This window comes from Anoplophora glabripennis, unplaced genomic scaffold (genome assembly GCF_000390285.2).
Source record: "Anoplophora glabripennis isolate ALB-LARVAE unplaced genomic scaffold, Agla_2.0 scaffold934, whole genome shotgun sequence".
Lineage (NCBI taxonomy): Eukaryota > Metazoa > Arthropoda > Insecta > Coleoptera > Cerambycidae > Anoplophora > Anoplophora glabripennis.
The window spans coordinates 1-13,118 of record NW_019417012.1 but is presented as its reverse complement, the minus strand read 5'-3'; the positions used below and the strand labels follow the sequence as shown (position 1 = coordinate 13,118).

The 13,118-nt window shown below is 35.7% G+C and overlaps 1 protein-coding gene across 1 annotated transcript; it reads left to right on the top strand.

The window, feature by feature from the left end:
- The first annotated feature begins 3,644 nt into the window (after positions 1-3,644).
- LOC108913958 (GATOR complex protein NPRL2) lies at positions 3,645-11,055 on the top strand. Its single transcript, XM_018719622.1, has 5 exons — positions 3,645-3,846; positions 5,092-5,183; positions 5,239-5,495; positions 10,168-10,511; positions 10,606-11,055. Exons 1-5 carry the CDS (start codon positions 3,733-3,735, stop codon positions 10,957-10,959), a joined length of 1,161 nt encoding a protein of 386 aa, XP_018575138.1. The 5' UTR covers positions 3,645-3,732; the 3' UTR covers positions 10,960-11,055.
- The last annotated feature ends 2,063 nt before the right edge of the window (positions 11,056-13,118 follow it).

Here is a 13,118-nt window from a genome sequence, read left to right as displayed (position 1 = left end):
GACTGAGCAGAGACCACGCGCAAGTAGGGGAACCTCAAAAGCTGAAAGCTAAGTTGGGCTTGTTGGTGGACGCGTCTCTTTACTAGACTTTTAGAGCAGTGGGGTTGTGGTCCACAAAAAAGGGGAGTGAATTTAGTGTTTTTTATACTGTGTCGGGGGCTTACCTTCGCGAGGATGTCCAGTGATGAGGCAGGACAACGAGGGATAGTTCTCCTTGGTCTCAAATCATTTAGCCAAAAATAACGGCGCGGGAAAACAAATAGTAGAAACACGTTAAGAGTAAAATATTCTAGCTTATTGGAATGCAAAAAGTTAATCTGGTGCGTTTCTGAAGTTCACCCGAAGTACATTTTTTGTCAATTGGAAAGTAGCTTATATTTCCATCTATTTGCGATAATAGATAAAATTTGTCTGGCAACTCTGCTCCGAAGCCGAAGTCTGAAATGTCTATGGATTTGACAGTATATAGATTGAACCTTTGATGGAGTCAAAGCAGACTTGCTGTGCCTTGTAACTTGTCCAACATGAACAACAAAAGCAGCAGCTATTTGTTTGTAATATGTTACATGACCTAGGATACAAATCGACCGACATTGATTTTAAAAGAAACTATTTCTGATTATGAAATGGACTGTTTTTTGGTAGTAACACAACAATTAAAAAAAATTATTGTCACATCTATATGTAAAATACGCAATATCACGTCATCCGGGTGTTAAGCTTGTAAATTGCAAGTTCGGGGACTTCAACGCGAAGTCCCCCATATGGCACCGCGGGACGACGCCGACGACCACAAGAGGTTGCGTCCTGCTGAATTACCAAGACAGACACGACGACTTGACGATACTCGAACCGACAGAACCGACGCATTACGGACCCGTAGGACGCCCCGACGTCATCGACATTGCCCTCTTAAAATCCATACCGTTATATGCCCAAATATCCACCCAATACGAAGGGTCTTCCGCCCACAATCCAATATTTCTGGATTTGGGGCGAAGACAGAGATATGAAGGCACCTTCACGAGGAGGTTCACTGACTGGGAGCGCTTCCGAGCAGTAATGCAAGGAAACATCGCGCTCCCAGTCATCGAAACCACCCATGATCTGGAGGCGGCAATCCTTAACCTTGAGACTGACATTAAAAACGCCCTGACTCAGACTACGACGGAGACTATTATCCCCTGACTGACAAACCCCCGGGGCACCCTCCCCGATGACATAAAAAACTTAATACGTGACAGACGACGTGCGAAATGGCTTGCCACCCGCACCCGCCTCTCCCGACACAGACATGACTTAAACGTACTTAACAGACGGGTGAAGGCGGCTCTGGATGAACTGGCATAGGACAACTGAGCTAGGCACCTGGAGTCGCTGGATCCACAAGACAACAGCCTCTGGAAAACGCAGAGGGCCCTGCGACAGACCGCTCGCCGTAAAATTCCTCCAATCCACGGTAGTGTGGGGGTGGTTTACACGAACCAGGAAAAGGCCGAGGCTTTCGCCGATAGCCTGGAACTGCAGTGTAGACTGCCTCAGCTGCCCGACGAAGACGAGGAATTCGAGATAGTGGCTGAGCGCGCGGCCCGACGCGTCGACAGAGAGCCAGACAATGACATAATCCCCCCCGCAACACCTGACGAACTAAGACTGACAATACGCAGACTTAAAAACAGAAAAGCCCCCGGACCCGACAATATACATAACACGACACTTAAACGACTACCACACAAGGGCCTCATGGCCCTACTAAACATAACAAACGCGACACTCAGACTAAGACACTTCCCTACCCGCTGGAAAACAGCAAACATAATCCTTATCCCAAAACCCAACAAAGATCACACCATCCCATCCAACTACCGGCCCATTAGCCTGCTCCCGGCTATGAGCAAAGTGGTAGAAAAAATTATCCTAACCCGTCTAAGAACCCACTCCCAAGAACTGCAAGTCATTCCAGACGAGCAGTTCGCCTTCCGACCCAATCACTCCACTGAACTCCAAATCCTTCGCCTTACCGAGCACATCACGGCGGCCTTCAACAGGGGACAGTACACTGGTGCTGTCTTCCTGGACGTCGCAAAGGCCTTCGATACGGTTTGGCATGAAGGCCTACTGATGAAAATGCTCACCAACCAATATCCCATATCCTTTACCAAACTCATAAAATCCTACCTACACCACCGAAAATTCCGCATCCAAATCCAAGATTCCCTTTCCACCACCCGTCCCATGGAGGCCGGTGTCCCCCAGGGCACCGTCCTGTCCCCACACCTATACACCATTTACAACTCCGACATCCCACATCCCCCCAACACCAACATATACTTATACGCCGACGACCTGACAATCACATCCCAATCCGTAGATCCTAGATATTCCGTCTCCCTCCTCCAAAACTCCTTAGACCAACTTGAAACCTGGTGCAACAGGTGGAAAGTCAAAATTAATCCCAACAAAAGTTCGGCTATCCTTTTTACCAAACGAAAAATCCCACAAAACCTCGACAGACTGACACTATCCCAGGAACCCATCTCCTGGAATCGACAAACACGATACCTGGGCGTGACGATGGACCAGCGTCTCACTTGGAAACCACACATCGTGGAGACGGTGGTGCGAGCGAAGACCACCAGGGCTAGGCTCTATCCCTTACTCAAAGGTGGAAACACACTCAGTTTAAGCAATAAGCGAACGCTTATCAAGGTGGTACTTCAACCGCAGCTAACCTACGCCTCCACGGCGTGGGGTCACGCGGCAAAAAGCCACTTAAAGTCATTACAGGCTGTGGAAAACATGTGGCCCTCCGCACGGCCACAGACGCGCCCTGGTACGTAAGAAACTCTGACATATTACGAGACTTACAATACAAAGACGCTACACACAGACGATAAGACAAAACGCGGAGAAACGATTTGACGTAGCCGCTAGACATGACAATCCCCTCCTCAGGCAAGCCGTTGACTATGTACCGACCATGACCGACAAACACAAAAGACCTAGACACCAACTTTGGACCCTGGGTGACCACCACAACGACATCCCCCACTGCCCGCTAACCTTTTTGTGTTTCAGAGACCGCCAGGATCAAGAAACGAAGACAGCGACACACACACACACACACACACACACATACACACCCCCCATACCCTTCTTACCGCTCGCCTCCCGCGCTAGCCTATGGGCCACCTTAGCAAAGCGCATCCCAGGCTGCATAGCCGCACTACCCTACCCAACCATAAACATGACATCACCCCCGGGGTTTACACAGACGAGCCGGCGAAGCAAGAAGAGCGCTAGAAGAATGGGCCCTAGCCGGCGGGGCCCAGCCAGGTCAAAAGGAGGTCCCACAAAGCGCCTACACCCGCCGCATTTGCGGTCGAGGTAGACGACGGATGGGGCCCACCTACGAAGGCCGTCCAGGCCTACACGAGTTGAGGCAGAATAAAGAGGGATAATTCCTCTCGATCCCAAATCATTGAGGCCAATTTCTTGCCAAATTGCAAGTCACGTGACGTGTGACTATTTTCATCTCATTTTACGTCTTGGCCCCTACCCTCTCTCTCTCTCTCTCTCTATGTTCCATCCATTGTATACTGTCAAATCTATGGAAATGCCAAAATTGTCAAATAGTCAAATCGCAAATCAAAACATAAAACATTGCTCATCTATTATATATTTTGTGATTGCTCATTACTACTGCCTAATTCCAGTTCATGTTAAGATAAAATGGATTTAAATAATGTTAAAAGTTTTTTTGAGTATGGTTCAAAAGAAGGACCAATAAGGTGTATATTTTTTTGTGAATTTCATCCAACGGCTGGACCGATAATATCTTGTCAGGTTAGATGTCTTGGTTTAGTAAATTACAGAATATTTATTTGGCAAAATAAAAACTTTATGTTGATAAATAAAAAAATTTATGTTATACGTATTTTATTAATACTTGTATAATATCCATTCATTAAAATGGTGATACTATGGTGTAGTATAGTCCTTCCGAAGTCAGTTGAATATGCAAAAAAACGTGTGGTAATAAAATTTAATGAGTTTCATAGGCATCCCTAAATAAATTTTCTGCTTAAAGGTAAAAAATTATAATAATTTGTATATAATGTGTAGAAAATTTCTATTATATGTTCATTTGATTTGGCCAACATATTTTAATTATTTATGTCTTCAAACAATTTTATTTTATTTTATATTGGTGGTAAATTTTGTTTTGTTCCGTTTTAAAAGGTCTCCAAAATGCCATGTTGTGATAATATTAGTAAACAAAATATCCCTCTTATTTCTCCCTTTCGCAATTGTAATATGAATGATTGATAGAAGGTACCTATAATAAATTAAATTGCCTGATTCACACCAAATTCCGTACTGCTGCACTGCACTGCTGGGCAATTTATGAACCACTGTTCACCTGCTGTGATTTATTGCCCAGAAGCTCAATACAACTGTGCTCGTTTTCCTTTGGACGCGCTCGCATTCTTCAACCGAGCGTATACATTTCTATCATCTCCATGTTTAGTTGGACCAGACCTGTTTATGGGTATGGCTAATTAAATATGTGAACAATTTTTTCAAATATTTCAATGCCGAGTTGCTGCTTAGCGAGCGAGCCTGGTACATACCTTGAAATTATTGGTTCTTTAATTGACTTCGGAAAAACTATAAGTGGTCTTACAATGTTTATTATATTTTTTCCCAATTATATTTTAAAAATAATATTTGTAACATATTTTTTTTTATTGATTTGTATAGGAGCCTCATTTTCAGAAACTTATTGGATAGTAATTATTTAGTGGAGATCAAATAGATATATCACAGTAACGACTTAATGTAATAACAATAACTCTAGGTACTCATGAAAAGTTGCTTCTAAGTAAATAGTAATAATGATAATTTCCAAAAATCAGATTGAGTTAACCATGCTCTGTAAATGAATGTGTATTTGAACTCATATTAAACTCGTAAAAACATCTTCAGACTATATAAAGTAAATTAAAACATCTGTACATTTTTTGAAGTGTACTATATTTAAAAAAGTTTAAAACCTATTACAAAGCATAAACACTGATTCTATTCTAGGTACCAGATAATTTCATTTCCAAAGAATTATTTGACAGCATAAGCGTTTATATAATTACGAAAGCTGAATTTCAAAGAAGTACCATAACAGTGTAAGAGAATTTGATGCACGTAGTATAAATTATATTCCTATCTTTTAATTTTTAGGACTTTACAAGATTATAAGATATTAGGCTTTCCTGTGCGAATAGATGATAAAAAGTATGCTCGAAATGCATTCCACTTTAACTTATGTTTTGTCTGTGATAGTGATGCAAGAACAGTGCAGTATGAATCTGTAGTTACAAAATTATCAGATTATTTAATGGCTATGGAAATGGAAAGTAACTTTTTATCGGGTGGCAAAACAAATGTAAAGCTAAAACCAATATTAAAACAAGTTTTGGAAGAATTGAATACAAAAGGTAATTAATAAGTGAATTCGATGTATATAATTTTTTGTCATTAAATTTAACTTAATCGCTTACCCATTGTTCAATATAAGTTTAGAGAACTTTTTTCCCTAATATGTGAGAAATCGAGCTAATTTTCTTTTATAATTTGTTTTTGCACTCCGTGAATTAAAATTACTGTTTCCTTCAATTCATTTCAGTGAGTAAAATATCTCTTTAATTCCTTAGGGAAAAATAAAATATGTTGTGGGTTCTCTCTTGGCAATTTGTTCACAAACATCACAGTCTGGAAACGAACTATTAATTTTTTTGTGCAAAATGTATTTTTACACATGCACCAATTGAAGTTTGTCACACTTCAAAGACCCAGAAAAACTATGGCTCGATGGTAATCGGAACTGTTAGTACCATCAAAGATCGTTTAACAATTTTGATGTGATAGCATTTCTGTAATAAATATAAAAATTTGATTATAAATAAATAATTAATAAATTTTAGAATCTGTTAAAAATGTACCTAATTTATGCATTGTAGAAGATTAGAAAAGTTGTTTGTTTGCGAACGTCCTAACTCAAGCGCTAACAAATATAAAAGTTTCAAAATTTTTCTGCTCCCATACTGTTAACACCAAAGAATATTTAAACAAATATATAAAACAAAGGCTTTTATTGAAATAAGTAGACATACAAGTATAAGTGATAAGTGGTATAAGTGGAAGAGTAGCCATGAGGCTATAACTTTGCTTTTTGTATGAAACGTTATATACGATAAAGATGATTCTATTTATTTATATATTAAATGACTAAATAGATATCAGTTAATGATAATAATGAGAAATTTACTAGCCCAAGATAAAAAATTAGGTGTATGTTGTATTGGAAAATAAAGTACCTAAATAATCATATTTAATCGAAATTAAATAAAAAAAATTATATCTTTACAGCTTTATCACCTTTTCTTATGGTATTAACAAAGTGATGTGTATCATAGATCATATTGAATCAATAAATTTGATAAACCTGAATATATACCAAATTTAAAGTCGACTTAATAATGACATTTTTCACAGCAAAAAATCCCATAAATAGTTATTTTTGGAGACATATTTTGTAATTGATTATGTTTTGGGATAAATGTAAAGTAATTATTGTTTACAATATAAATTACAAAAGAGGCCTAATAGATTTCCTGAAAATAGCAATCATCCATAAAAATAGAAAAATTAAGTACCTACATTCTGACCCGCTACAGATAGGTGTTCTTTTAAAAACTTTAATCAACAACACTGAGCAAGAAATAAATATTTTTCTTGTTTGTTTTAAAAAAGGCAGTTAGGATTTAATTAAAACAATGAAAATAATATATTTCCCCTCCAAAAAACAGAATAATTTTCTTTGTTGTTTATAAAAAAAATTTTTGTTAACATGGTGGGGGCCTGTAGGCTGCAGCCTATAGGTAAATCAGGCATTGTGTAGAAAATAAATTATAAAATTAAATTTAATAATTATTTATTTAATGTTTGGTTATAACCACATATTGAAGACAAAATCAAGTAGAAAATAAATTATAAAATTAAATTTAATAATTATTTATTTAATGTTTGGTTATAACCACATATTGAAGACAAAATCAACAGAAGACATGTATATTTATATAAATTGATCTAATAGTAATAACATAAAACTTCTAACATTAACGGGTCATTCAATATTTTACTAATTAAAGTTCTAAAAAGATCTTTCGCCTCAAGATACTTTATTAAATTAATCCTATCTTCTCTACGATCTCTGTCTATGTTGTCATTTTATCTTTGTCTTCTGTTCTGTTTCAAAATTATGTAGGATAAGCATGTTTTGGCCAAAAGCTCAACTAACAATTTGGTAGTCAAAAATGGTTCGTCAAGATCCCAAAAGCATTTACAAGAATTCTGCTTGTACCTAATCACTAATTAAAAATTCTACTAATAAAATATTTTTGTTATCTTGTCATACAAGCTCATCATTTTTCTGTATTTCTCACAATTTCCTTGTAAATAAAATTTTTGACAAATGTTTTTAATTGTATTTGTAAAAAGTGCTGTATTATATTGTCGTGGAACGACCGCTTCTGTCTATTGGCCAGTATATTGAATTTGATGCATGCGCAGATTTCATAGGTGCAAACAAAAACACGAGCCGACATATTCTTCTGCACAGTAATGTTTGAGAAATTGTTAGGTTGCAACCTGCAAAATAGTATTAAATATAATATGGTTAAAGTAAATCAGACGATAGTCAAGGTAATCTGACAGTTAGAAAGTATGACATGACATCTATATTTGAGAATTGTCACTTATGCCATGCCAAATCAGTACCTATATAAAAATTTTAATTAATAATTATTTCTGTTTATTGCAGGCCACGGAGTGCAAAAATACCAATATACCTCAGGCTTAAAGTGCCTTTTAATCCCTTGGTATGTAACATACCTTTAACAAAAATAAATCAACACTTACCAATGAAATTCAAATGTTTGCCAAGGTAATCTGACAGCTGTTGGACATGATATATGGTATTTAAGTTTGACATTTCTTGCATATGTTAAATCATGTAAAATAATTTTAAATAATCTAATTATTTTAAATTATGGTATACTTTTAATATAATGTATACAGGGTGATTCAGCCATAATGTCATTAATTTTAACCACATATTCGGAAGGCTTAATAAAGACAGAAATGCAATTGCATATTGAATAATAAATTGAAATACTAAAACTGTGTATTATTTAACATAATAAATTATAAAACGTGAAAACGTTAATAATATTAAAAATGATAAATTGTAATAACCGTACATTCGAAAACAATCATCCCATTCATTGCATTCAATTTGATGACACGATTTTTCCTTTGATAAAAGACCGACAACTTTTTGCTCTACTTTGCATAGAATACGGTCCTACTATAGTTCGTATTAGTCTAGGAGCCAGCTCAAGTTCCGTGTACTAGCTATAAAAATAAACTTTTTGCAGCCATTTAAACATTTAATTTGTTGATAACAATTAAACTGACCACTTTCAGGCTTTGCGACCAAGTTTTTTGGATTCAAGTCAAAATACTTTAGAATAAGTTGTTTGCCGCCGTGGTACTCTGGTTGGCAATGGAACCCTGTCTGGCTCCTAGACTAAAGTACACGTGCAATTTAGAAGGTTATTGACCTCGACACAGGTTGCCTAGGTCGGAAACACGTACTGAGTTGTTTATTTGTCTCCGTCCGATTGTATTTTTATCTTCTATTACTTACAGTCAATATTTAAATACTACATACATTTCACCCTCTCTTTATAACTTATCTAGTGAGTGTTGGCTTTTTATGTCATTATTTCTGTAATGAAATTGAAATGGTTATGAAAGGAAATTTCAATTATTTGAACTCTTGGAGTTTTGCAACTTCAATATTAAATTTTATTTAAAGTGCTGTTTCACTTTACTAGCTAATTTCTTTGCAGCCATAATAGTCACATTTGGTCAGATAAAAACCCGCACACTATTCGTCAGTTTAGTTTTCAGAGGAAATTCGGTGTCAATGTATGGGCAGGAGTATATGGCAATCGTTTAATTGGGCCGCATTTTCTACCTGAACATCTGAATGGGCCGCGTTACTTTCATTTTTTAGTAGAAGGCTTACAACAAATTAAAAAATTATCACTATGATGTTAATAAATAATGATTTTTGGCAAGTCATGCTCAGACCTCGAGGTTCTTGTTGGGCAACAATAACAATTTAATATGTTGATTGCATAATTATAAAAAATAATTNTTACAGCAAATGTTGTTAAAATATTAAAATTATGATGCTAATAAAAACTGATTTTTGGCAAGGCATGCTCAGACCTCGAGGTTCTTGCTGGGCAACAATAACAATTTAATATGTTGATTGCATAAATAAAAAATAATTTATAGCATTTTAAATTATTATTGGTTGACGTGAGCAAAACCGTTTATTTATTGTCTTTATATGAGCGAAAATATATAAATATGGCAACGTTGCATCTAGGGCGCGTTGTTCATAGGTTCATATCGTAGCCGTGCATAATATTGTGACGTCAGCCGGTCAGTAACAGCCTGAAAAGGGGGTTAAATAATGATTTGAAAATATTTTTTTTCAGCTTAAATATGCATTTAAATTTTTTTTAATCACGCCATCGTATTATACTCATTTTTCTCTATCTTCTCTTAAAATTAATGACATTATGTCTGAATCACCCTGTATAACTTGGGACTAAAGTATTTTTTAATTTTTAATTAAAAGATGCATTCTTTGGGTATCAGCGACTGCTGGCAAAAATTAAAGCGATCATAGTTTTATACTGAATCGTGGACCCATGTTGTTTTAGAGGATGATTTATAGGCTCACATAGAGAACTTTCATGATGAAAATATTTAAAACAATATTTGCCAAATAAAAAATTTAAATAGTGGTGGCCGACCCAGAGATCTTACAAAAGGTGCTTATGCTTATATCTGTAAAATATATTTTTTTCATAATCAACTGAAATTATTCCCTAAAATATTATATGAGTCTCATGTTTCATTGTCAAAAAATTATCACTTTTATTTTTTCAAGCTGCCATTGCTTTGTACCTATGTGATATTGCAATGTGATACTTGAGAAATTGATTTTAAATGCCATTTTATAAACAGGTGAATGTGCCCTAACCGAAAGCCCAACAGCAACACATCTCAAAGTTTGTAGAATTCGGAGCGATCCAGGACCAGTGATGGATCACCAAGTCCCTGTATTTATTAAGGAACTTCCTGAACAACAATGGGATTTAACAACTCAACAAGTAACACCTTATATTGATGGTTTTAACCATGTTGCTCGCATAGCTGCATTATCTGATGTGGAAAATAATTTAGTAAAAGCTTGTGTACAAAATTTGGTATATTATGGTGTGGTTGCGTTAACACCTTTATTTCAATACGGAAATGTATATTGTACAACACCAAAGTTAAAAATGTTAGCACAAGATGTGGAATTGCAGGTAAAAATAAAATTGAATAAAAAATACTGAGAAGATGCGTTTGATATAAATTTTGTTTCTGTTCAACTCGAATTATTATTTGAATTTTTTCTAGAGTAAATGTTTACAGTATGTTGCTAAATCGCAGAGACAGCTACCGACACTAAGAGATGTCTTTCGAATGTATTCAGCTATGACAAGAGGAACTACAGTAAGAGATTTATGTATACGGTTTAATCCACCAAATTTAAGAATAAATGAAAGAAAGTTAGTTCAATTTGGAATTCTCCATGATATTATCAGAAGAGTACATAAGTACCCTATTTTATTTACCGATCAGCCTGACTTACAGAAGAGTCTATCAGGTTCTTCCAGTTTGGATGAAATATGTTGTGCAACTGGAGTTACTACCCAACATTTGGAAGATCAGTTAGAAAGAGATCATAATGTTATTTTACTTTGGAAGTGAAGATAAACATTTATTATTTTTGTATTTAGATGAAATATGTTAATAAAGTAGGAAAATTGTCACAATATACTTTTCAAAATATGTACATACTAATAATCAGCAATACCTATCAATGGTGTTTCAATTTTTGTAATTATTTATTTCCCTTATTGTACCCTTGTATTTGAGTGAGGTGGTGTACTGAATAATAGTTCAGATTATAAATTTAACTCGATAAGTTTCATCTTTTGCAAAAAAAAATTAATTAAAAAATTTTTCATATCTTCAATGCATTAGAAAATTTGTTTTGTCGTATACGTACTGACCAGGTATTCATAGCTGGTTACTGAACTGCAAGCTATAGTCTTTCTGAAGTCAGTTGAAGATGTATAAAAACGCTTACCAATAAAGTTTAATGAGTTTCATGGGCGTCGTTTGGTCACTAGCGACCGAGGCGTTACTGGTGGCCCACCCTGTATTGTATAGAAAATTTCTGTTATATGTTCATTTGGCCAACAACATATTTTAATTATTTATGTCCTCAATTTTCTTTATATAAATTATATTGTCTGCCGAATTCCGTCTCTCATGCTGTCGTCGATATTTTTAAATTTTTGTTTTCGCCTCTTTACACAATGATCCATAACACCTTATTTAAGAACATGAAAAATTGTGGACTCTGAAACTTTAGTTAATACGTGAATTTATAATTTCATTATACGATTTTTCATTTTTTTTTCTTTTTTAAACAATCATAAATATTTAAAATGAGATGCTGACGTTGAACATGTAAATCTTTATTTTTAAATTCTAAATCTGGCGTCAACAACTGGTTCTACTAATTCAGTATTGTCTGGTGGTACTTCGTTTTGTTCCGTTTCAAAAGGTCTCCAAAATGACATGTAATAATATTAGTAAAGTAAATATCCCTCTTATTTCTCCCTTTCAGAATTGTACTATGAATGATTGATAGAAGGTGCCTATAATAAATTAAAATTAGCTGAAAAGCATTAAATTCCGCATTGCTGCACTGCACTGCTAGGCAATTTGTTGACAACTGAAATTTATGGTGGTTCGCCCAGTACGGCTGTGTGTTGCGTTTGCCCGCGCGCACATTCTTCAACTGGGCAACCAGATATGTATGGGTATGGCTAAATAAATATAGGAACAGGTTTTTCAAATAATTCAGTGCCGAGTTGTTGAGTAATGATCGAACTTGGTACATACCTAGGCAGTATGTACCAGGTTTGGTCTTCAATTGAGATCGGAAAGACTATACCAGGGTGGACGTTTGATGCCATTCCTTCATGGGTGACCTGTAGCGATATCTGCTTTATGTTTGGACAATTAGCCTCTTTGGTAGTCTGATGCGATACTGTGATTTTGTATTGCAGTTGCATTTTTTCAGATTCTTTTTTCCGAATTTCGAAACCGGTGAATTTTTTATTTCTGCAGTGCATCGTCGGCGGCTGCCCTGCCGTCAGTATTGGCCTCTTGTGGTGTCTACTGCGGCTCTGGTGTTTGCGGACGGCTGGGAGCTTCGTAAAGAAACTGTCGAAACAAAATTTTGAACAGTTTTGTAGTCTTTAAAAGAAACTCAACTGATGACATTACAAACTACCGCTCTTATTTGGTATTTGTCGAAATTCTTTTAAAATCTCAGATAGTATTATATTTTGAAAACGCTTCTCTTCAATTTATAGGCCAGACCAATATGATTTTCGTAATAATTGTTTGTTGTAATATAGTATCAGTATCCAGATTATTGGAAAAGGTTTTGAAAATAATCTGTATACTGAAGTTTGTTCTTTGAAGTAAATTAAAATGTTTAATTTGGACCAAAATAATATCTTCCGGATTGAGAATATTATAATTATATAGCTAATTTCAAATTGACAAAAAATGTACTTCGGAAGCACTTTAGGAACACTTCAGATTAGCAAAGTGTTCCTATTTGTTTTCTCCTGCCCTTGCCCCAGAATAGAAAACTCCTTACTGTAAACCCGGCTACCGTGTACCGGCTAACCTGCGACCGAAGTGGTAGTCGTAGTTTTGTATTGATATTGATTCTTTCACATTTGCCGGGCACAGTTTTTCGATTTCATTGAAAAGAACAGGGTGTTTCAATTATTTTTTAAAATATTTGTACGCAACTATGTCGAATGTTTGTAACGCTATAA